The sequence below is a fragment of the Panthera onca genome, chromosome A1 (genome assembly GCF_046562875.1).
Source record: "Panthera onca isolate mPanOnc1 chromosome A1, mPanOnc1 haplotype 2, whole genome shotgun sequence".
In the NCBI taxonomy this organism is placed as follows: domain Eukaryota; kingdom Metazoa; phylum Chordata; class Mammalia; order Carnivora; family Felidae; genus Panthera; species Panthera onca.
In genome coordinates this window covers 34,988,676-35,014,687 of record NC_138339.1, presented here as the reverse complement: position 1 = coordinate 35,014,687, position 26,012 = coordinate 34,988,676, and the positions used below count along the sequence as shown (strand labels likewise).

The following is a 26,012-nucleotide window of genomic DNA, read 5'->3' as shown; positions in this document are numbered from 1 at the left end:
CTCTCTCTGCGCCTCTCTCTCTCTCTCTCTCTCTCTCTCTCTCTCTGCGCCTCTCTCTCTGCGCCTCTCTCTCTCTCTGCGCCTCTCTCTCTCTCTGCGCCTCTCTCTCTCTCTGCGCCTCTCTCTCTCTCTGCGCCTCTCTCTCTCTCTCTGCGCCTCTCTCTCTCTGCGCCTCTCTCTCTCTCTCTGCGCCTCTCTCTCTCTCTCTGCGCCTCTCTCTCTCTCTCTGCGCCTCTCTCTCTCTCTCTGCGCCTCTCTCTCTCTCTCTGCGCCTCTCTCTCTCGCTCTGCCTCGCTCTGCCTCGCTCTGCCTCGCTCTGCCTCGCTCTGCCTCGCTCCCTCGCTCTGCCTCGCTCCCTCGCTCTGCCTCGCTCCCTCGCTCTCGCTCTGCCTCTCTGCCTCTGCCCCTCTCTGCGCCCCTCTCCCCCCGCCACCTCTCTGCTCCTCTCCTGCTTGTGTTGCCTCTTTCTCAAAAATAAAATAAACAATTAAAAAAAATGTAAATCATGAAACATTCAAAAGACATAAAAACCACAAAAAAACTGATTTATTCACTGTCAAGGTTAAACCAATGTTATTTTGCCATATTAATATACACTTTGGGTGTTCTTAAAGAAGTAAAACCTTACAGTGACTAGTAAACCATTTTGTTCTGTGACCCCATCCCTACCTCCCAAAGCCAGTCCTTCCACTGCTTCCCTCCCAGAAGTAATTACCATCCTGAAGTTGGAGGTCATGGTGAGGTCTTTTTCCTTGGTATGTCTGTAAACGGTGTGTTTTCGCACAAAGCATTGACGTAAATGGTATCTTATTGTGTACATCTCTTGCAACTTATTTTTTTATTTAGTATTTTTAGTATTTATCCATGTTGAGGTATATGTAGCTTTAGTTCATTTTAAACGCCAAATACTTCTGCGTGCAGAGTAAACCACAGGTTCTAGGTCCCTACTTAAGGGCGGCTACTTGTTATTACAGATTACACTATACAAACCTTATCAAGTAGTCCTTGTGCACATGCAGGAGTTTCTTTGGGGTGAAGAAGTACAGTCGCTGCATCGTAAGTTCTGTGCGTCTTCAACTTCACTGAATGTTGCTGACCTGCTTTCCTGTATGATACCCCTTAGTATTCCCTCAACAAGATGTGCAGGTTCCTGTTTCTCACTTATTAGCGGACCTAATTACTGTCAGTTAGATCGTGCAAAATCGTGAACTTTTATTCCTTACTAGCGATAATGAGTTTCTTTTCATGTTTCTATGGATTTTTTTTTTTCCTTTTGCGAATTGCCTGTTTGTGTTTTGTTGGATCACCAGTCTGTCTTACCTGATAATTCATTCCATAGCTTACAAAGTGACTCTTAGCTTCTACCTGTATGTGCTGTCTTTCCATTATGTTTGCCTTGTCATATAGAAGCTTTGAGTTTTGATGTAAACGTAGCTGTCTTGTTCCTGTTCCCTGTGGCTAAGAAAGTTTCCGAATTACTATCAAATTCCATTTTCTTCAAGTCTTTCTTGCTTTTTTATATTTAGGTCTTTCTTTCACCCGTCTGGCTAATTTTTATATGATGGATGTAGTGGAAATTAAATATTTCTTCCATATTATCTTGTCTCAGCAACAGGTGTTGAGTCTTCCATCCTGTGCTAGTTACAATGTCCCTCTGATGTGTGCCTCCTCTGTAGACTTGTATCATTCCTGTGTCCATGCATGTGGATCTTTTGTCTCAACACCAATACCACAGTCGTAATTACTACTTCACTGTAAATCTTGCCATGTCTGGTAAGATGATTTTTCTTTCTTCCCTTATTCTTGAAAGTTACCTTGAATCATTTGGTTCTTTGTTCTTCATCTTTGTCTCATTTGTTTAAGTCTCTTGATCTTTAGATTTTCAAGTCCTCTTTTTTTTGTTTTTTTGTCCTTCTAAACCTGCTTATTTTTGTTTCACATTTTGTCATTTAATTCTAATCCTGTTATTTTTTATCACACATAAATTTTTTTATTTTGATCTTTTTATTGCAATCTGATATTTAATGATCTTAAAACATTTTTTGGAAATGATTTCAAATTTACGGAAAAGTGTAATTACAAAAGTAAAAATTGCACAAGGGACACCTCTTGTCATAGGGGTTTTTCATGTGGGTAGTAGAAATTTGAGGTGCAGGCCCATTGTTCAAAATTCTCTGAGGGACCAGTTTCTTCAGGGTACTTTTGTCCCTACTCCAAACCCAAGAAGAGACCGGCAAGTTTCTTTGTTATCCGTCTTTGCCACCAGAGTGTTTCGCATTTTATTTTTTCTTGGTCTACCTTTTGCTTGGGATATCCGCCCTTGGAGGGTGCTGGATTTGTGCACGGAGAGGTGGGCATGGGCATGAATTCCATGTCCCTGTTTCACATGGACCCAGGACTTTGCTTTCTGACCTTCTGTGGATTTTTCAGTCCAGTCCCCTTTGTTGCTGAGAGCGTGTGGTCTGCAGCCTCCTGGCTGCAGTAGGGAGGTATGGTTTTCAGGTATCTTTTTGTTTGTTTTTTGGTGACTTGGTTTGCTTTTTTATGAACCCCCTCTGTACATGTCAAAGAATGTTTGTCTTCTCTATTACCTCAAGGATCTGTTGCAGGAAGATTTTATAGTTAAATTTGTCTCTAAATTGCCAAAACCGGATGTCAAAATATCCCCAACTCTTTAAGCTGGAATTAGTTTTCTAGAGACTGGCAATCTTGGAAAAATAAGTTCTAATGTAATTATCCTGTTGAAATATGAGGTATCTGTTTAAGGTAACTAGTTTGAATACACACTGATCTTTTTCTCATTCAGAGAGGTACTCTGTAGGAACATGCTACTCGTAAAATACACGTAGTAACTCTGTGTAAGACAGTTGGCCTATGGGGAGCTATAATACTACCTGTATTTGCCTTGGAAGAACCCAACCAAGGGAAAGTTAGTATAGTTGAAACATTTATCAAGTAGCTACCTTCCAGCTGTCTCTAAGGAGAGGGAAGAAAAGAAAATCCCCTGTGCTCAGAACCTTTGCTAGGTTAGCTAATCTGATTGAGAAACATGGGCCAGTGGCTGTTAGCTGCTAGCCACCTAGCTCACTTTACTTTCTTGGGGAAAAGTAAGGGGACCCAGAGGCCAGGCTATTTGATTGAAATCCTTCCTTGTGAAAGGTTTGGAAGAACATGTGCTTTCCCAACAAGTTACATAGCTGGTATTTTGTCTTCTGGAATGAAGCAGCAGAGAATATAAGCAGCATACACCTTGGCTGTGACCTGTACTCTGGTATATTCACGGTGACTTTGATTTGCAACACGTAGTTAGACGAATATTATAACTAAGATCTATGGGCATGCAGGTAGCAAAAGCAAGCCGATTAGAATGTAAATTTTGTAAAAACCTAATAAAATGTGATTGGTAGCTCACTCCTGTTTAAGCCTTGGATCTACTTAAAACTCCTAATATTAAAAACAGTTTTTAAGGAAAACTGGCCTTTTTTTGACTTTTGTCAGCATTTAACTAAAAAAAAACTCTTTTTACAGATTACCAAGAGAAATATCAAGAGTTACTTGAAAGAGAAGATTTTTTTCCAGATTATGAAGAAAATGGGACAGATTTATCAGGGGCTGGTGATCCGTAAGTTCTCTTTTTTCTGCTTTCTTTGTGATGTTTCTATGGCTACAGTTTGTAGATGTTTAGGTTAGAAGAAGGTAGGTGAAGAATGCACGTTGTGATTTGACGGTGTCACATTGATCTGTACATACTACTTGTCTACCAAAAACTTTCAAGAAATCCTATTAGAACACATAAACTACAATTCTGAAACTTTATATATATCTGAAGGGGAAAAACTTAAAATAGTAGTATACTCAAGCGTAGTTTTATAAAGGAGATTTAGTTCAGCTCGAATACTGTAAGATCTTGGGCAGGTTCTATGCCTGTTTCTTCATCTGTAAAGTAGGGATAGCAGACCCCTCTTTGAGTTTTGAGGACTAAGCGAGAAACCTAGAACCACCTCCTGGCACACAGTAAAAAGCTCAGATCTCAGCTGTTAAAGGATAAATTAAGATTAAGGAGAACACCGATAATGACATAATAGTGTTTGGACTAAAGGGAAGGTGTGAGATATTCACATATCTCCATCTCTCTCCCTGCTATTATTTGTAATAAAAGAAACTTGTCACACCCTTACCATCAGATTGCATTGTGTTTGGTTACAGAAGAACCAAGAACTTGAGAGGTTTAGTTCTAGCTCTTAATAGTTTATATGAATTTGGACAAGTTACTCAGGTTCTCTTCCTAAGTGGAGGAATGAATGAACTAAATCTGACTTAATTTTTCTTATCTCCTCTCTCATGTGTGCTGTAGGTTTTAAAGTGAACCACCTTTATTTTCTCTATCTAGTGAAATCTTAAGTCCATTTGAGATCTTCTAATATTACCATACTTTTACATACTAGTTCATTAAAAAAATAATAACAATAACAGGGATGTAAGGACTCCAAAACCGTTAAGAAGGTTCACCCCTGCTGGGTATACCACTGTAAGTTCAAATTGTTCTTGGCCTTGAATTTCAGGTTGTCCTGTGAAGTTTTGCTTGGTCAGTATTACATGCTCTGACACTAATACACTGGTGGCCATTTCAGCACATGGCCTTGTACTGGAAATGGAGGAACAAAATGAAAAAGTTGATAGAACTGGCAAGATAGTTTCGTCACACATGTAGTACAAGGGGTTTTTGCGAGGTGGGGAGACACATAGATAGCATGTTGTTGTAGAGGAAAAGTATAGAAAAGGGAAAAGATTTCTGGCTGTGCCACACACTTACCCAAATCTTACAGTATTTACTTAACCTCCCAAAGTCTTTTTTCTTTTATCTCTAAAATGGAGATGGTAAGGGTGCCTGGCTGCTGAGTCCATAGAGCATGTGACTCTTGATCTCGAGGTTGTGAGTTCAAGCCCCACATTGAGCATAGAGATTACTTTAAAAAAAAAAAAAAAATGGAGATGAGAAATATGGAAATGATAGTAGTACCTGTCTTTTTAAGATGGCTCTGGGTTTTCAGTAAGAATGTATATTAAATCAATAATCATTTTAAATTTTCCACCCATACTTAACCATGGAAAGCTTTGTTTTCCATCATTTTAAACTACCTAATAGTTGAAAAAAATTCTGAGATGATCTTGAAAGTAGCTTATTATGAAAGTGATTCCAAATAAATGGGAATGTGACTAAATTATTTCAGGAATACCATTCTGATAAGTAGACATAAAATGTATCATTAGAGGTAAATGGTACATCTGAAATTATGTTCTAATTATTGTGTGATTGTTAATAAGATAAATTTATGAAAATGCTAATCTTGAGCCCCCAAATTTATAGTTCAAGCATTTAAATTAACTTTTAGGTTAGGTTAAGAATTTAACATGTGTCACAGTGCCTGGCTGGCTCAGTCGGTAGTGCGTGAGACTCTTGATCTCAGGGTTGTGAGTTCGAGCACCACTTGGGGTGTAGAGATTACTTAGGTTAAATTTTTAAGTTTTAATTTATGTCTAAAAGTATGACAGAAGCTTAACTTCAAACACAAGAGACTCAGAATCCAGTGTAAAATTGAATTTCCCAGATAAGGCATTTAGTTGTCTAAGGGCTGACATGTATGTGATTCAGGAAAGTACATGCATTCTCTAACAGTCTAAGATAGTTACAGTACCATACTTTGTGTGTGTGTGTGTGTGTGTGTGTGTGTGGTTTAGCATTTTAGATATTTCTAAATTGAAAAACAAACTTATGAATCATCTTTACTTCTTTCATAGATACTTGGATGATATTGATGATGAGATGGACCCAGAGATAGAAGAAGCTTATGAAAAGTTTTGTTTGGAATCAGAGCGTAAGCGAAAACAGTAAAGCTAAATTTCAACATACCAGTTTTATAAAGCAGTTTAGGTTATGGTGATTTAGCAGAACACAGGAAAGCAGGAAAATGTGTCACACTTATACCAAATTAAGGATGTTGAGTTATGTTACTAATGTATGCAACTTTAATTTTGTTTAACACTATCTGCCAAAATAAACTTTATTCCCTATAACTTAAAATGTGTATATATATATAATAGTTTATTATGTACAGTTAATTCCACTGTTTTGGCTGCAATAAAATCGATTTTGAAATAAATGAAATGTTGAAAGTAAATTTTGCTAGTTGGTTAGAAGCTTATCCTTTAAATTCTACTTTTCTTGAGGGAGAAAGTTTTAGGCTGGAAATACATATTATTGCAAAATGTAGCATCCTTTTTTAGATGAGTATATAGCTTTCATTTAGTTTTACATGGTCTCAATGAATGGGTTTCAGATATGAATCACAACCATGAAAATCTTTAGCACTAAAGTCTTAGAATATATCATTAAGCGATATACATATCCAAATGCTGTTTGATACCAAGGGCTTTTAAAATGTCAAAAAAAAAACCCACAAAAACTTAAAACTCCCAACCAAACAACCAGGATTCTTCATTGAGCATTTATTGCGATTCTAGAATTGAGTTTTTTTGTTGTTGTTGTTTTTTGTTTTCTAACTTCATTGCCCTAAAGCCTACAACATTCTGCTTTATTTATATGGCCTTCATTTTTATTTTGTAGCATGAGTTGCATTGACTTTTTTACTAGAGAATTTTACTAGATCTTTGTCATTCAGGTTTTCATCTGCTTTATAATTGATACACCTTGAGGATCACTTTTCTAATACTTTTACTATAATGTAGTACCACCTCAGCCCTGTTTAAAAATATTTTTACCTAACGTCAAGTCTTTTTCCAACTAACTATAAAAGTAAAACTTCTGTACAAAAGGATTGCTTGTAAATAATGCATGTAAATAGTTCTGTTAATAACCCACTGTTTTACATTTGGTACATCTGTGTCTGCTAATACAGTTAGGTTTCTCACTTTTCTGCTTGTTTGTTCAGTCTGGATTAAAATTAGACTTTGAAAATAAAATTTAAATAGTTTTGTTTCCTCTAAGTTTTTGGAGTGATATCCTGATATTAAAGAATTTCTGTTGAACTTTTATGTGACATTGTAAAAGGGTTTGAAATCAAACTATGCTAGGAGAGGAGATATTCTGTTCAGTGTGTGTGTTATTTAGTTCAATAACGAGTCTGCTTGGGAAAATTAACAAATGTAAAATACCTTTTAGATTCCTTATTGTAAAAGGGAAGTATATACATAGTTGGGGTTTTTGGAACTTGTAGTAGGATTCTCTTTTTCAGAATGGCTCCTGCGACATGGTAGATAATTACCTTCATCTGCAGTTCTCCAAGGACTGTGCTCCGTGTAAATCTTGGGGGTGGGGAAAAGGGTGTAGGGAAGGGGCAGTACATTAGACCGGGGACCAAGTACATCATAGCTGAGTATGCTCTAAACTTGTAGCAGTTGCTCTGTGAATAACCGTCCAGCTTTGTCCACTAGCTCATTGTCACTCACCACTGCTATACTCAACAGGTACCAATAGGACCTGGTTCAGTTCCAGTGTGTTCCAGTTAACTAGTGCTGCCTAAAAAACCACCCAAACTTAGTGTCTTCAAACAATAAGCATTTTATTCTCGTGAGTTCTTTGGTTCAGTGATTTGGATGGTGCACAATAGGGATAGTTGTGGGTTTGTGTTTTGTTTGTTTTCTATTCTGCAATGTTTGAGGCCTCAACCAGGAAAACTAAGGGCTGGAGGCAGTTCCAACAGCCGGGGGCTGTAATCATCTTGAGTCTTCTTCACTCACATGGCTGATGACTGGGCTGAGATGACTTGAAGATATCACTTAGCCAGACCCATCTACACATGGCCTGTCCATGTGGCCTGGCCTTTTCACAAACATGGCAGCTGGATTCTGAGAGGGGGCATTGTAGAAGACCTAGGAAGAAGCTGCATTTGGAAGGTGCACACAGCCTTTTTTCCATTACAGTCTTGGTTCTAAGTGAGTCATTAAAGCCATATCAGATAGGCCATTAAGAAATGTGCGGACATGTTTTAAACTGCAACAGTATATCATGAAGAGATGGCCAGCGCTGTAATTGTTGGCCTTTAGAATTGCTGTATCTTCAACAGAAATATGGGTCCTAAGATCTTGTAGGTCTCCAGTGAGCAAGGACACAAAAGTGCTAATGAATGTCCTAGGCTTCTGTTCTGGTAACAAAGCACAAGTATTGGTTTGTACCAGCAAAATCTGGCTCGTGTCGTCAACTCTGACCTTATGTCTTTGCTTTCAGTGCCCTTCCAGCCAAAGACTACCAGGAACACACATGTATCTGAACAGGTTGGATTTAGTACTTTTGCAGTAAAGCAGAATACACACCAAGGGGAACTGTAGGGTGTGTCAGTGAGAGAGTGTTTAGAACCCATCATGGGGTTTAGGCTTTGGTTGGATAATTTGGGAGAGGGCCTAAGAAACTGGAGTTTCACTCTAGATTGGATATGGTCAGGTATTCAATGACTAGGTATTTCATGAACTATAGGACAGGTGGATATGGAGGAGGTTCTCATTTAAGAAAAAAAATCACACTTAGCAAGAGAAGATGATACTTGGTATGAAGGAGTAAAAACTTGTTCAGGACTGAAGGACTGAAAATCTGCTCTCACTGAAAAAGAAGTACCCTTGCTGTTAATCAGTCTGGGAGGACAGACACAGATAAAGCCAGCTGCAAAGTTAACAGGACACATTTTCCCCAAAGTCATGCAGTTTTAACTGCCACCGTGACCCTTTGTATGGCCACTGCTTTGTTACCAATGCTGTCTTCAGACCTGCTTTGCTATCCCACCCATCTATTCCTGGGGATACCCAATTGCTAAATAGTCCTCCCCTGATGACATCACCACATCCCTAATTAATCCCTGCTTCTAATCCTGCTTCGGAAACAACATCCAACACAGAACCAGTATCCCTTCCCTCAGAACTTGCTCAGAATCCTTCAGCAGGAGTCCACATCTTACCAGTCGGTGCCCTCTGACCCCTGGTGTAGCAGGCCGTTTGTTTTTTCTCTGGAGTTTTCTCCCTTGCTTACAAGTCCCTATTTTAAGAGCCTGCTGGCTTGAGGCTGGTGATCTTTGGCTGACTAGACTTTGGTATACGTAAATAATTTGAGGTCACGTATACTGCTACTGTGTTGTCAGCCTGGCAAAGCACCAACCCTGGATGGACCTGCTTCACCCAGGCGGCTGGAGGCCATGTTTTCTGGTAGGTTAGTGCCAGTGTAAATTCATAATCGCCACCTAGGCTGTCAGCACTGCCAGCGATCTGTGTTTATTACCTTGTTTATCTCAAACTCTCCACTCTATTTGCTCCTCATCCCCTAAGGACTTGCTTCACAGAAGAAATTGGGCAGATGTATACAAATGCATCTGCGTTCACTTCATTTTTCCTCTTGTACAGGATGTATCCCTCCTCTTAAAGGCCAGGTATTCCACATGTGCCCAAAACCTGTGCCCTCTGACTCATGAACTCTCTTGTTACTTAGTCTGTACTTTTTCTTTTTTTTAACCTCTTTGCGTGAGCTGTCGAACATGTCATTCTTCTTGAGAGAAATCTGGCCCTTAACATTTCTCTCTCAACTACAGTTCTATGCTTTCTAGTGAGATTTTTCAAATATCCCATTTTCTTCTACTTCCTATTTGCCCTTCAAACACATAGCTTCTGCTGCCACTATGTACAACAGCCCTTGCTGATTACATTTATGCCACTAAATCAAGTAGACACTTGATTCTTTAGCTTGTTCTCTAGGCAATATGTGACACTTAAGTGACACCAAAATTGAAAACCTCTAGGCACCTGGAATAGAATAGCCTTTCTGGCTTTATGTGGTTCCCCAGTGTTTGTGGGATTCTCTTCCCTTAGCTAATCTATTGAGTATTGGTGTTCCTCAAAGCCCACTCCTAAACATTTTCTTCTGTCACTGTATCTTTGGGCTATTTAATCCTCTCCTAAAGCTTCAGTTAGCAGCTATCAACACTGACTTCCGGATTGGTTTGTTTCTACACTTTTGCTAACTTGCCATTTCCACTAGGACGACTCACAAACTTGAAGTCATGCTATTCCCTAAACTTTGTTTTCTTGCATCCCTCTTATTGATGGCACTGCTACCTATCCACTTGCTCCAACAGAACTGCTGGAACTGTTTTCAATGCCTGTTCAGTCATCCCCACGACTATCGAATTGATCTAAGTATTTCTTGGAGCTGTGCTCTCCAGACTCACGGTCTAATCTTGAGTCTGAAATGCCATCTCTCCTGTTGCTTTTTCAGACTATTGGGCTCCCCACATCTGTCCCTACATCCTACAATCCATTCTCTACCCAGATGTTCCAGGTATCTTTCTAAAGTACAAATAGCATCATAAAACCCCCTTGTAGTAGACGGTTAACAAATAGGAGGTTCTTAGTCATTAGAGGGGAAAAAAGGTGGGAACAGGATAGGACCTAAGTACTGTGTGATACAAATTGATGTTACTGGTCAATGAAAACATGGCATCTGAGGGTCCCCTTACTATACTTTACATAAGCTTGAAGTCAATTTGCTTATCAGACTTTCAAAAATGGAGATGAATGTAAGGAGTTAGATTTCTCCCCATTCCTTGCTGTTGCCGCTTTTGCTTAAAGCCGTTGTAATAGTTTACCATTGCCTTTTTTTTTTTTTTTTTTTTTAATGTCTATTTCTGAGAGGGAGAGAGAGAATCCCAAGCAGGTCCCACACTGCCAGTGCAGAGTCAGACTTGGGGCTCAAACCACAAACCATAAGAGTCGGACCCTTAACTAAGGCATTCAGGCACCCCTACCATTGCCTTTAAGATAGAATCCATAATTCATAAAACCATAATGATCTAGCCCTTACTTATCTCTATCACCCCCTTCAGGCTTTCTCTCCCCTAAAAGCCTCTCTCCTCTATAACCGTTCTTAAACCAAACTAGCTTTTTAAGGGTCAAGATCTTTCCTTCGGACCTCAGGGCCCTGTGTTACCTCCGTTTGAAACAGTTTCACCTCCACAGTACCTGGCTAAACCTACCTACCCTTTGGATTTCACTGGAAATACTTCCTCAGCCTCAGGTCTGTCCACTACATGCTCTCACAGACCTCTGTATTCTATTTTAGGAACACTTACTACAACTGTGATCAAATTACTGTCTACTCCTTTCTTTCCAGTTCATCTCCAGTCCTCATCTTCTACCCTGGGTCTCACTCCCTGCTTTATTTCTAAGGTGACCAGCACATAGTAGGTTCTCCATAAATACTTAATGACAATAAATTTATCGGACACATCTACTTGCTACTTAGGAAAAAAGCGCAGATACATAGTTGAAAGATATTTTCTGATACCAAATTAGAAAAAGAAGAGGTCTCTTTGACCCAAATTTTTTTGGTTTTGTTTTTTTTTTACAGCTTTATTAAGGTATCATTTTTGTTTAGATTAAATAAGCGTTAGTCCACTAAAATCCACCCATGTGGTTAGCTCTTGGCTGAGCTATCAGATGCTGGTCCTCACGGGAGGAGTCACAACCAGGTGGGGCCGGTTCCAACCTTCGAGTATCGGAAGGAAAGATCAAAGAGGAAGCAACCACATTCAGGACTGGGAACGCCCACCTCCCCTACTTCCGGTCCCGTCCTTTGCTGGGCGCTCGACGGATTGGCCCCGGAACATAGGGCGTGCCTGGGCGGGACTTCCGGTCTTTAGGAGAGGAAAGATGCTTCCGCGGGTTGAGGGAAGATTTGAACTGCTGATTTCCTGTGTTTACTTTGCGGGGAGGTGGTTGGCGTTTCAGCTTCTCTCCCGCTACTGACTCGACGAACGTCTCGGCTAAAAATATTCCCCCTGTGGCCTTATTCCTCTGCGCTTGTCACTGTTTTCTCTCATCAAGAAACATAACTTGTTGGTAATTTGTCAGATTCATGAAATATCCATCGAGAAGCAGTCGTGGGCAGACTTCAAGCATTTTGGCAAATTAAAGCAGGGGCCGTTGATTGGCCTTATTTCCGCGACTTTTCATCTCAGAATTGCCGTGTTGAGTCCAAGACGTTGGTGGTTGTTTTGGTGAGGCTTTTTCTGTAACTACATATTGCCATTTTGAAAAATGAGGTCCAATTGATGTCAAGTACAGACTTGTCAAGTACGGAGATTGTTAAATATACTGTGACGTAATGTACTGGGTGGTGAAAACAAACAGGAATAAGACGGTAAAGATGAAGCTGAAATGTGGGTTGGAGCCGGATTATGTTTTTTTATGATAGGCTGGGAACTTTAAATATTCCACTGTTTCTTGTGTATGCCTGTTATTTAAGTAAATAACAACTATATCTCAGTAACTTTTTTTTTAATTAAAAACTTGGCCAAACATAGAGATCTTTTCCCATTCTATATTTCTATTTTTTTCTGAAATAGCAAGTAGACATCTGAGATATATATTTCTATTTATATGTGTTAACTATATTTCTATATGTTTACATATATGCAATATGAATACATGTATTGTTATGAATATTTATTGTTCGCTAAACGAACAAGTATGTAATCAAGTGTTGTAAAATGGTTGGTATGGTCTGGATAGTGGAAAGTTTCCTATAACAGCAATACTGGAAATGGATTGGAGAGGGAAGAAACTGGAAGAAGGTCCCAGATAGTTGCAGAAATGAAGGGGAAAGTTGATGAACTGAAATGGAAAAGGAGCCAGGTTCATAAAAGAAACCTACCAAATCAACAAGACATGTTATAGGTCTGTGGAGAGAAATATTGCTAACATTGAGATGCCATTAACTTAAATTGCAAATTCAGGAGGAACAAGAATTTTGAAATTCACTTGCTTATTCTTTCATCATTAAATAAATATTTATTGCACCCTTAGTATTTGCCAGCTATTGTTTTAAATGCCAGGGATACAACGGTAAGACAGATGAGGCCTGGTTTGATTGAGTTTATACCCTGGTGGGCAAAGTCAAAAAGCGACCAAATGAATAGAATCAGTTTTGATAGTGATAGATGCTATGAGTAAGAAAGATGAAATGGATAAAAAGTGATTGGGAGATGACTGGGAACAATAAAGTCAGGCCTTTGAGGAAATGATATTTAAGCTTAAAAGACAAAGAGCCAGCCATGTGATAAGCCAGGGGAAGGACAGGCTAAGCCGAAAGAACAGTGCAAAGGTTCTGATATAGGAAACATCCTGTTTTAAAAACATTAAAAAGGCCAGTGTAGCTAAAGTGTCCTGAACAAGGAGAGAGTTATGAGATGACATTTGGAGAGGAAGATGGGGCCAGATTATGTGGCTGTTATAGGCCATGGTTAGGAATGTCATGTAAGTGCAGAATGGTACATTGTGAGCCAGCATGTGATAGATCTCATTTTTATTTTAAAAGATCTCTGTGGCTATTGTATGTAGCCTGGACTTGAGGGAGGTAAGAATGAAAGTGAAATTAGGGGACGTTGCAGAAGTTGCTTTGGTGGGAGTGATCATGTTCCATTTTGGTCATGTGGATTGAGTTTGATTAATTTAGTCATGTGGATTGAGTGGAACATGAAGAGAGGTCTGTCAGGCAGCTGGAAGCACTGGGAGGGATCTGGTGGATTTGGAAGTTCTCTAGAGAGAAGAAATAAAATTGTGTGGCTCTCCTCAGGAGAGACCATATGGTTTAATGTTTACTTATATTCTGACATATTCTACAGAAGATTGTAAGCCAGTCATATGTAGCCGATTACATACATTGAAAGGGGGTGAGACTCTTTTAAAAACCAAGGGTGGATGTAAAAGCAACACGGGTGTATATAGTAAGAAGAGATGAAATGGGGACTGAGGTCAGGTCTTGAATCCTTGATTTAAGAGAATGGTGAAAAGGAATGATTAAACTAAGAACAGAGGTAGGGGTGCTTGGTTGGCTCAGTCAGTAGAGCATGTGACTCTTGACCTCAGGATCATGAGTTCAAGCCCCACGTCAGGTGGGGAGCCTACTTAAAACAAAAAAATCAAAAACAGGTAGAAGATGTGGTGGGGTAAACCATGGCACTCCCCCCCCCCCCCCCGCTTTTTTTAAAAAAGTAAAAAGGCAGAGGAACACAATTCGGTGCAGAGAAAGGTAGATAACACTATCACAGTGACCAGTTTAGTAGGATGAAGACTGAAGTTACTGGGTGCAGGAAGACATCGGTGACAGTTCTGAATCAGTGCAACAATTCCAGCACGAAGGTGGAAGGAAACTGGATTGCAATGGATTGAAGATGGATGGGAATGAAAGTAGATAATGAGTGGATACTTTACTTGAGAAGTTTTTTGGTAGGAAAAAGGTAAACTGAGGAACGTTACTTTTTTCTGTCAGGTGAAAGTTGATCACCTGAGTGGCAAAAGATAATGTTCTAGAAGGGGTTGGGTTAGTGTTTAGAAAGGAAAGTCTTAAAAAGGATGATGTCCTAGAGGGAGGTGGGTAAGTGTCAGAGAGGATGGGGTTGGTGTTAGAAAGGAATCATAAGATTTATTGAACTTGACATTGCAATACTGGGACTGGCAAATGTGTTCCCTTGTTTAATCCTTGCAACAATCCTGTTACTGTCCCTCATGTTACAAATAAGGGAAACAGACAACTTGAGGCATTTAACTAGCCTAGTAAATTGTAGAGTATGAATGGAACCCAACCCTCTAATTCCCCTTCAGTCATCCCTATATGGAAAGCATAGGTGATGACACATTCTAAAGGTAGGGAAAAAGAAATTGAATTCAGTGAAGTAAGAATGAGTCTAAGACACTCTATGATTAATTAACTTGCTCAGTAGTGACATGGAACTTCTTCCTTAATGTCAGACTAGGGACAAAAATCCAGGTATTGGGATTTCTTTTTCAGTACTCTTTTTTATTAGGCCTGATAGTTTTGGCCTGCCTTTTGCATGCATTACAAATGATTTGCTGTATTCTTATGCAAAGGTGGAATTTCCTTTTATTTGAAATTAGTTACTGAGCATAGAATTTACAGAATTTAAGCTTCCGGAGAACTAAAGCTATTGAAATTGTAAAGACAGTTATAACTAGGTGGGCTTTCTTCTCCCTCTAGGTTATCTTCCCACCCTGGAGTAAAGCTCTAGGGGGTAAGGCATTGTTAAGGTTGTTAATTTCAGATCATTTAAAAGTATGTAGTAAAGTAATCACTTTTCCCCCAACAAAAATAAATGCAACGGAAATATATTTTGTTTATGTTCTTAGAAAATGCATTCACTTTTTATGATAGAACTTTTGTACATTAAGGGAACAATTTGTGCTACCCTGTTTCCTATTCAGTCTTCTCCTTGGAAGGACATTTTATCCATAGTCATAGTAATGGCAGCTGAAGTGCGAATGGTACTTTATGAAGATGATTCCGTGCAAGTGCAATATGCTGATGGTTCCAGACTACAGCTTTCTCCTTGTGGCTCTGAATTTTTATTTGAAAAGGCGCCTCCTGTTTCAGCACATCCTTTAGAACGACCAGAAAGAATTCGTCAAAGGACACATTTTGTTATCAGCACTTACCGAGTAAGTAATGGCTTAAAAACAACTCTTTTTGGTACCAGAATATTGGTGAGGTAGTTAGAATATGGAAAGTAATTAGTATTCTAGATTACTGTCACTCTGAATTGATTTTCAAATTATTTTACATTTTTTGAAGGTTATGTTTTGTATTTCTTTCTGTAGGAGCAACTACAGCGAGCCCTAGATTTTCGAAATTCTTTTGCTACTTGCCCTTTTTTATCTGAAAGCATCATACCTTCTGAAAGAAAAAAGGTAATTTTTTAAAGCTTTTTTATAAGTAATATTTGAGGACAAGTAATTAGAAACAGGTAGTTTAATTTTTTTCTTCATGACACTTGGGAATACACACTGCTGTAGAATGCGTAGGCCTATATTGTTCACCAGACTATGATGTTCTGATATGATATATATATATATATATGTATATATTTCCATATATATCTTATATTTACATATATATGTGTATATATATATATATATATATATTTTTTTTTTTTAAATAAAGTTTATTTACTTAGAGCATGAGTAGGAGAGGGGCAGAGAGAGAAAGAGAGAACACAATCAGGAGAGCGGCAGAGAGAAAGGGAGAGAATCCCAAGCAGGCTCCATGTGTCAGCACAGAGCCTGATGCAGGGTTTGAATTCACGAACCGTGAGAACATGACCTGAGCCAAAATCAAGAGTCAGATGCCCAACCGCTGAGCCACCCAGGCGCCCTGTTATGTTATGTACTGATTGAGACCCAGAAGATGCATAGTTCATCTTCCTGACCTTTTCTTTGTAGCCAAAGATTATACTCAGAATTTTTCAGATTAATGACTTTTTATTATATATTCATATTTTTCTGTTACTAGCAAGGATTTTAGCCTTCTTCCTTTCACATCTGGGTATGAATTAATTTACCGGAACACTGGACATTTTATTTTTATTTTTTATTTAAGGAAACTCTACACCCAGCATAGGGCTCAAACTCACAACCCCAAGCTCAAGAGTTGCAAGCTCTACTGACTGAGCCAGCCGGACGCCTCCAGGTTGATGACTTTTTGATTCTCAGCGGTGTCAAAATTAAGAAATTATGTGGCTGTTTTCAGTAGTTTATGTGCAGTTCATGTGTAATAGAGATGTGTATATTTGTAGGTATACATATTTTATTTTTTTGCTTATGTTCTATTTTGAACTTTTTTTAATGTTTATTTATTTTTGAGAGAGAGACAGAGAGACAGAGCTTGAGCAGGGGAGGGGCAGAGAGAGAGAGGTAGACACAGAATCTGAAGCGGGCTCCAGGCTCTGCGCTGTCAGCACAGAGCCCAACGTGGGGGTCAAACTCACAAATCACGAGATCGTGACCTGAGCCGAAGTTGGACACTTAACCAACTGAGCCACCCAGGCGCCCCTGAACTTTTACGAATAATAATAATGATAGCTGTCATTTATTGAGGATTTACTATGTGCCAAGAAATAGGAATGATATTAAAAATATTTAATAACACCAGTATGGCATGGGTCTCTGATAATCAAAGTGGGTATTTAGCCAGTCAGAATAGGTATATTGGCTGGATGTCATCCCCTTTATATATAGCTGAGGGAACTAAATCTCAGAGAGTTTACCTAACCTTGTTCATGGACATTTTCTAAGAGGTAGTCAGGATTTGAACCCAGTCTATTTGACTCTGAAGACTGTCTTCTTTTTTTTTTTTTTAAGACTATGTCTTTTAATTACTTTCCACTACTCGATAATGACAAAGGAGCCAAGAAAAATCGTAAGCTGTAATTTAGTGTATAAGGCTATTTTTCCACTATCTTTTGAGTAACTTTATTTGTTGAAACTGCAGTTTGCTGCTGATAGGGTTATTAGATAATCTAATTCTAGAAGAGAGAACTCTCTTAACTGACCACCCTTACAAGCCAGCTTTGCCATCAGTGAATACTGTACTAACATCTGTACATATAAATAGCAGTGTAGGTTTAAGAGGCTTTCTTTTCTAAATTTAAAGTTTTATATAAATGAAAGCTGAAATGTTTACCTGTTCGCAAAATTAATTGGCTAAAAGACCGTTAATGTGATAACGGCTGGTTTTATCTTATATGGAGAGATGCCATAGTTACTGGCACCTGTCATGAGTCTGTGCTATTGGTCAGGATCAGTTTACTTTTGAGTAATTCAGTTTTTAAAAATGTTGCTTTTTTTAGGGGCACCTGGGTGGTTCAGTTAAGCATCTGACTTCAGCTCAGGTTGTGATCTCACAGTCCGTGGGTTTGAGCCCCGCATCAGGCTCTTTGCTGACAGTTCAGAGCCTGGAGCCTGCTTTGGATTCTGTGTCTCCCCTCTCTCTGCCCCTCCCATGCTCATGCTCTGTGTCTCTCTGTCTCTCAATAATAAATAAACGTTAAAAAAAAATGTTGCTTTTTAAACAACCTAGAATTTTTTATTTAACTTAATTAATTAATTATTATTTTTAATGTTTATTTATTTTGAGAGAGAACAAGCTGGAGAGGGGCAGAGAGAGGCAGAGTGAGAAGAATCCCAAGCAGGCTTCATGCTGTCAGCCCAGAGCCTGACATGGGGCTTGAACTCACAAACTATGAGATCATGACCTGAGCCAAAATCAAGAGTTAGACACTTAACCAACTGAGCCACCCATGTGCCCTGCTACCTAGAATTTATTTTAGCATATGGTATGCTAGGTGCTTTCTAGGATAGATAGTCTTAGTGTATTTGCTAACCCTTTGAGAGTACCATTTATTTTTATTTTTTTAAGTTTATTTATTTATTTGAGGGAGAGAGAGAAGGAGAGAGCTTGTGCGTGCTTTGGGGAGAGGCAGAGAGGGAATCCCAGCAATCTTTGTGCTGTCAGAGCAGAGCCTGAAGTGGGGCTTGAACTCATGAACCATGAGATCATGACCTGAGCCGAAATTAAGAGTCAGACGCTTAACTGACTGAGCCACCCAGGTCCTCTCTAGTACCATTTATTAAATCATTCTCCCTTTCCCTCCTTGTTCTGAAAGGTTATGTTATTACGTGTAGCATCTTAAGATGTGGTTGATTCTGTTTCCATATTACCTGAGTTGCTCTGTCAGTGATTTCTATACTAGTTCCATACTAATCATTTAAGTTATGATTGCTTTTAATATAGTATTGTTTGTAGTGATGTTTGTACATGGTAGTTAGTGCTGGTCTTCCCTCAGTATTCTTTTTCAGAGTAGGCGTTTGAGAAGCGTTGAAAATCTTTTTATTTCTGATTCATTGAACATTTTAAACAAAAATGTCTAACGCTAAATATAGTCAGGATAATTTTTTTATTTTTCTTCTCATTCTTTTTAAAAAATATCGATCGATTGATTGATTGATTGAGAGAAAGAGTGCACACATGTGAGCATGGGAGGGACAGAGAGGGAGAGAGAGAATCCCAGGTAGGCTCCACAAACCTGTTGTAGGGCTCTAGCTCACAAACTGTGAGATCATGACCTGAGCTGAAATCGAGAGTTAGATGCTTAACTGACCAAGCCACTGACAGGCACTCCTTTTCTATCTCTCTCTCTCTTTTTTTTAATGTTTATTTTTAGAGAGAGAGAGAATGAGAGAGAGAGAGAGAGAGAGAGAGAGAATGAATGAGTAGGGGAGAGGTAGAGAGAGGGAGACAGAATCCAAAGCAGGCTCCAGGCTCTGAGCTGTCAGCACAGAGCCTGACACCGGGCTCAAACCCATGAAGCTTGAGATATGACCTGAGCCGAAGTCAGACGCTTAACCAAATGAGCCACTCAGGCGTCCCTTCTCTCTCATTCTTTGTGTGTGTGTGTTTTACATCTCTCTCTGTAAGAGAGATAATCTTAATATCAAATATTCTTTAGAAAACCATATATATAGACCAACACCTGGCTCTCCATTTTTCATTCTCTCTAGATAGTAAAACACAAACAAAACTTTTAAGAGCTTTCTTATACAATATGTAAGCATCGAATGTATGGAAACATTGGACTGCTGACAAAATACTCCCCGTCTCTCTTTGTCTCCTCAACTCAGCGTATCTTCATTGACTTCTCAGAAGTCAGATGGCCCAGTCCTGATACTGATGATGGCATGCTGTGTATGCAGAGCGGCACCGTGAAGATATCATCATTAGATGGGCATGCATACCTTTGTCTGCCGAGATCGCAGCTTGAATTTACAGTACATTTTTTGTGTAAAGTAAGCCAGAAGCCAGATTCATCTATAGTATTGTCAGAAAAGAAGATTCAAGCCAGAAAGGACAAACTAGATGAAACAGCAGGCAAAATCTGTACATATGGAAGTTTATCAAGACAGAGACTGAAGAATAAAGAAAACGAACTTTACTATCAGACCATGAAATCCAAGGAACCTTTGGAGAAAAAGAGCTGTGTAAATGGAGCCAAAGGGAGTGGCGAGCCACCTCTGCCTGGTACAAAACACACGTGTGTATACACGTGGGTGAAACAATGCTGGCCTGTGGCCTCCTGTCCAGAGGAATGGAAATATCCCTTGTCTTTAGCACTGCATTTGCATAATAAAATCAGCAGTGTGTCTAGAATTGATGCAGCCATCACCCAGAATAAAACTTTGACTTCTGATATTTCAGAGGAAAGAGGAAAAGAGGTTTCTGTTCTTCCCAGGGCCCTGTTACTCAGCTGTCCTGTCCCACACCTGCACAGGTAATGGAAGAACGGCTTATTTGTCATAAAGCTCTTGTCAGAGCCAGTCTTTATCTAAAGATAATTTTTCTTTTGTAATAATCTGCTACCATTCATAAGGAAAGTTCACTCAGTGAGCCAAAACTTTGCTAATAACCGATAGTAAAGAATTTCTCTAGCCAATGTGTTCCTTATGTGTCTTACTCTGTGTCCACGCATTGAGTGGTTATGGAAGGCTGACTATACGCTATATACTTTGTTAAGCACAGAGACTATAGAGATGTCTAAGCTATAGTCCCTGCTTTTTAGGAGCTTAGACTCTATTAAGGTCACTGTCACTGACAAGATGGTTAAAGTGTGGTAAGTAGTGGCACAGGGCTCTGGCAGTGAGCACAGAGAAGCCTCAGCTGCACCCAGTGGAGCCCGTTACCTTGTAGCTGGAGCATGGTTCCGACCAGTTGATGAGCATGGGTTCTTTCTTTCATACCTAGTCTCAGAGGCCACCCCTGTCTTTGGTTAGCTGACTATAAATCTATTTATGGAAATTTTTTGAAAAAAGGGGTAAACGTGGAGAAGCCTCTGAACACCAAATATAAACCTTTTCTCTCCCTAAGAGGTGAATAAGCTAATGGTTACAGATTTGTAACATGAACTTCCATAAGTAGTAGAGTAATAATGGTAATAGCTAACACAAAGCGCGTACGTGCCGGGCACAGCTCTACTGTAGCTACTTGATTCTCATAGTAGCTCCATGAGGAAAGCACTGTCATTGCCCCATTTTGTTGAGGAATCTGAGACACAGGAACGTGAAATAATCTGAGCAGGGTCACGTAGCTAGTGCTTGTAGAATTGGGGTTTGAGCCCAGGTAGTCTCCCAATATGTATGTATTTGTTATTTAAATACATATTTTAAATATGATTTTTCAGGCTGGTCATGATTATTTGGTTAAAATTGAAAGTTCTAGTATTATAAGTACACACTGAAAGAGATTTAGGCTTCTAAATTAACAATTTTCAGTAACTTGCCACTAACTTTGGATTAAAATCCATTATCTTTAAACATGGCTTAACAGGCCTTCCATTTTCTGGTCTCTTCCTACGTCTATGATCCTCACCACGTTTGCCCTTGCTTTTTCTACTCTTGCTAAACTGGACTTTTTACAATCTCTAGAATGCCTGTTCAAGCTTGGTTTCACCATTGCACCCACTCTTTCCTCTGCGAGGAGCACTCCTTTACCTTTCTCAGTTTGCTGACTTGTGCACGTCTTCTGGTCCCAGCACAAGCCTTTCTTCCTTAGGGTGGTTATCCCCAAGTTCCTAGACAGGATTAGGTTCTTCTACGTGTCCATAGCATCCAGTAATTCTCTTTTCTTTGTGTTCAGTGTTTACTACTTAACATCCCTGCTTGATAGGAATCTTCCCTGAGGGCAGTGACCATGTCTGCTTTTTTGGGTGTTATATCTGCAGTGTGCATAGCATAGATATTGCGGGAAATATTTGTTGTTTGGATCCTTAATTTATGTAATTGTGCTGAGATTGAATAAGAAGATTGTTAAAAATACTGAAGGAAAAAAATCCATGGAAAAATAAGATTAGTTTTCAGTTCCTTCATACACTTTTATATTAATTTTTACTTTTCTTGGATCTAACAAGTTAAGCCAGAAATAAATGTTACAGTTGCCCTATTTGGTTGATTTCTAAAGGTAATTTTGTTGAGCAACCAGAATTAATAGCTTGTATTTTGTCCTTCACAGGTGGAATTTTTGTGATTCACTTTCACAAGGACAGTTTGATGAAGAATATTCCTATCCTGAACTAGTGAAAGTGGTTTGGTACAAAGGTGTGACTTATCGGTAAGGCACCAGTGTTGGAAGTATTTAGTGATGTCTGAAGGGATGGGACTAGTCTTGCAGACAGACTCCCATAAAAGGACACAGTTTGGCTAGGGCCATCATTCTTATGTTTGGTCCTACGTTTTATAGGTCTTAAAACTTAGTTTTATTAGTGCACACAGGAGTCTTGTGACTAATTCACATTAACCATATTCACAAGATTTTTGTGACAACTCCAGAGCCAGTGAGGCTTAGTTTTGCTACTGAATGAAATACTTAGGTCAGTTATTTAGGATACCCCTTCCAAGCATCGGGGGATCTAGTTGTCTGAATTAGTCACATCAAAATGTTGCCTATTGAGCATGGAATTAGAGAAGATTAGAGGCTCCTCTGTGTCTGCACTATTCCATTGAATTATCCCTACCCCACCACAAAGTACACCTCTCTAGTGACTAGAATACTAATGTCGGCTAGATTCAGGGTTTTACTTCTATAAATAATGCTAGAATAGCATTGTAAGATTTTGTTCTTAGGGCTTTCCTTTTCTTGCATGAAAGCCCATCCCCTTCTGACAATATATTCTTCATATATTTCTCAGTAAAAACTGACTTGGCTGAAGTTTTGTACATTATATATACCCACTACCTTGATTATACTTGGCTACTTCAAATATGATTAGTCACCTTCTCTTAGGGATGGCTCCTTTTACACATGGCTAATCTCATTCATCAGGTATAGATTCTACTAGTTTGATTACTAAAGGATTATCTTATTTTCAGGCTCTGGTGTTGTCATATTTAACTCCTTTGCAGTGGGCATTTCTTTGGTGACTAGTATATGCCAGCTACTATGATTGGCAGAAGGGACACCAGGATGGTAAGATGCCTGACCTCCAGAAACTAGGCTTAGCTGTTGAAATAGATACATTAACTGATTCTGTGTGTTCTGTTTATTTTTTGCAAAAAATTTAATTTAGCCAGTTGGGTGCAAAGTATGAAATTATCTGTTTTGCTGGATAGGCAGAATTCCATATAGTACTTTGCTTTATTATTTTTTCTTTTTTGATTGCTCTCATTTATGTTTTAATCTTAATTAGAAAAAAAAATTTAATGATTACTTTTCTTCCTTAGACTTACCCATAAAAATGTGAACTCAATAGAGATTTATCCTGGAGATGGCTCTGTTTTCAAATCTGAGGGAGCTCATTTTGGGAGCTATTTTACTTATTATTCCATTCAGGAAGGATCAGAAGAGGTAAGCTGACAATGAGTTTTCAGCTCAAAAAGGCTTTTGTATATAGCTCTTTCTAAATAATTCTGAACATACATAGGAAATTTGATCTTTATATAATATTGCTTGCCTACTACTATGCAGTCTGGAGAGTTAATACAACGTTACTGCCAGCTGTGGCACAGTGATTACTAACCACCTTATGTTTATTGCATTCTCCTCCTGTATTCTGCCAGTCATTTGCCTAAGTAATTTCCATTTATTTTTTTTTTTTAAGATTTTATTTTTAAGTAATATCTACACCCAAGGTGGGGCTTGCACTTACAACCCCGAGATCAAGAGTTGCACACTGTACTGACTGATCCAGCCAGGTGCCCTAATTTGTGTTTAAATCAGAAGTTAAATTTAAATTTCTTATGTCATAGAATTCATCAATACTAAAACCAGCAGCATATCTTTGAATTAATATATGCACATTAAAAGCACATTCTTTTTTCCCCACCATGTAATTATTTGCATGTTTAAAATACCTCTTAACTCCTGAATCTTTATATACAAGTAGAAAGTTGAACAAGGTTGTTCTCTGTTGTTGAAATAGTGAAATATAACGATATATTTAATATATCAGGCCGAAATGTAATCATATGGATATATTGTCAATAGTCTAAATTTGCTTGTTCCCAATCTGACATTTGACATCCACCCTTATGTATGGATCACCATGGTATCACATGGCTTTGCTTTGCAGAATGGAACATAATATATATGTTTTCTTTTTATATTACAGTGTGGAATTTTGAGTGATAAATTGTTTATCACTTGTTCCATCTGTACTTCCACTGCTCCCTCCACTCCCTATTTATTTTTAAGTAAATCCCAAATATCTGCATTCATTAAAATTTTAGAATGAATATTTCATTCATTTTATATATGTGTGTGGGGGGGGGTATGTATCTGTGTGTGTATATATATATATATACACACACACACACATACACACATACACACATACATACATACATGTATGCAGATTCCCCACTGGGTCCATTTGTAAGAAAGTATTCATTTATTCAATCAATACATCTTAACTGAACCTTCCTAGGCAGGCACTCTGCCAAGCACTGGGTGAAGACAAAGAACTCCTTCCCTCAAGGGTTCAAAGTTTAGTAGTCAGTCAGACAGGCCAAGAAGCACATGAAATGAAAGCATGACCACTGCTATGTGTGCGTGTGCGTGCTTGTGCGTGCGTGTGTGTGTGTGTGTGTGTGTGTGTGTGTGTGTGTAGTACATGAGATCATCAAGTAAACAGGCAAATAGAGTGGGTGTGTGCAGTTACACTGCTGACTGCTGTGTATTGAGAGTTTGAAAAAGTACAAGATAAATACTGTACATCTTCCTGGAGCTTCAGTTTTACTCAGAGGTGTCAGGGGGAGGGATGATAATTTTCATACTGAAGCAAACATATCATGGAGGAGAACATGAGCTTTGGGATAAAACAGAACTTCCAGATGACCTGTGCCTTTGTGGTAGACTGCTGAGGGCTTCACTCTCAGACCTCTGTCCACTTGAGTAAGAGATTTGGAAACAATTGGCTGTCTTTTCAGGAGAGAATTATTTGCTTCTTACTTTAACCCATACTCTAAAAATAAATTCCAGAAGGGTTAAAGGGCTAAATGTAAGAAACCAAAGTTTATCATTGTTAGAAGAAAATCTAGAAGAACAGTGTTTATAATCTTGGGGGAGGGGAGGTCTTCTTAAATACAGTACAAAACACCAGAAGGCACAAAATAAAAGTTTGGTAACCTTGGTAAACTTACGTTAAATTTTAAATATTTAATTTTTGTTAAATTAGATAAAGCCAAAAAGTCAAAGGTCTGGAAAAAACTATTCTGTACTATAAATCAGTAATAAAAAGACCAAAAAAATAAAAACCTCTCATAGAAAAATGAATAATGGTTAAGCCATAGAAAAGGCAATATAAATAACTTATAAACTGCTTGCATCAAAGAAATGCAAATTAAAATAACAACAACATAACATTTTTCACTCATCAAATTATCAAAAGGTTGTTAATATCTATTGCTGGCAAGGGTGCGGGGAAAAGGGTGCTTTCGTAGTACTGGGTTGGAGTGTAAATTGATTTAGCCTTCGTGAAGGACAGTTTGATAATACCAAGTTAAATTGGCTAGAAATTCTGCCTCTAGGTATCTATCATAGAAGAATATTAACACATATATATACAAAGAAATACAGCCAAGGATATGGAGTGTGGCATTGTTTGTAGGAGCGAAACACTAGAAGCAATCTAAATGTTCCTCAGTAGAGAGATGGTGAAATGAGAGATGGTCAGATTACAGGGTGCTTTTGTGGTGGCTTAAAAGAATGAGGAAGACATAGATGCATAGAGAGATGGAAAGATCTTCAAGACACTGTGAAAAAAGAAAGTTGCAGAAGAACATGTACAACAATATCTTCTGTGTAAAAAACAAAAACAAACCCCAAACCCAAATATGTTACTGTGTATAATACACATGTAAATGCACAGGGAAAGATTTGGGCAGGTAAAAACCAAACTGAAGCAGTTACTTTTAGGCGGGAGGAGCAGGGAGTGTGGGATTTTGTGAGGGAGGAAAAGTAGGGAGGGACTTAAATGTATTTTCTTAACTTTCTTTTTTTCCAAAAACATAAAATAAAATAGTAATGTACTGTTACTTGCATAATTAAAATTCTAAGTAGGAAAGATTGTCAAGGGCTCATGATGTAAGTGCTCTCATAGAGATAAGAATGTGGTGCTTTG

General features: G+C 38.7%; 2 protein-coding genes across 7 annotated transcripts in view; both read left to right on the top strand.

Moving 5' to 3' along the window:
• The window catches only part of PAIP1 (poly(A) binding protein interacting protein 1), a 32,508-nt gene extending 25,503 nt beyond the window's left edge, over positions 1-7,005 (top strand). For all 4 annotated transcript variants that reach the window (XM_081796156.1, XM_081796157.1, XM_081796154.1 and 1 more), the window contains exons 10-11: positions 3,529-3,622; positions 5,800-7,005. In XM_081796156.1, coding sequence (XP_081652282.1) covers positions 3,529-3,622; positions 5,800-5,893 — 188 coding nt within the window. In that variant the 3' untranslated portion in view covers positions 5,894-7,005. The remainder of the gene's footprint in view (positions 1-3,528; positions 3,623-5,799) is intronic.
• A 3,682-nt stretch (positions 7,006-10,687) lies between these two features.
• The window catches only part of CA1H5orf34 (chromosome A1 C5orf34 homolog), a 32,616-nt gene continuing 17,291 nt past the window's right edge, over positions 10,688-26,012 (top strand). Inside the window, exons 1-6 of one of the 3 annotated variants that reach the window (XM_060634538.3) lie at positions 10,688-12,053; positions 15,277-15,510; positions 15,670-15,759; positions 19,528-20,174; positions 21,908-22,006; positions 23,116-23,239. In XM_060634538.3, the coding sequence (XP_060490521.1) occupies positions 15,316-15,510; positions 15,670-15,759; positions 19,528-20,174; positions 21,908-22,006; positions 23,116-23,239 (1,155 nt within the window). In that variant the 5' untranslated portion in view covers positions 10,688-12,053; positions 15,277-15,315. The other 2 variants (XM_060634539.2, XM_060634541.2) reach the window with 2 other exon arrangements.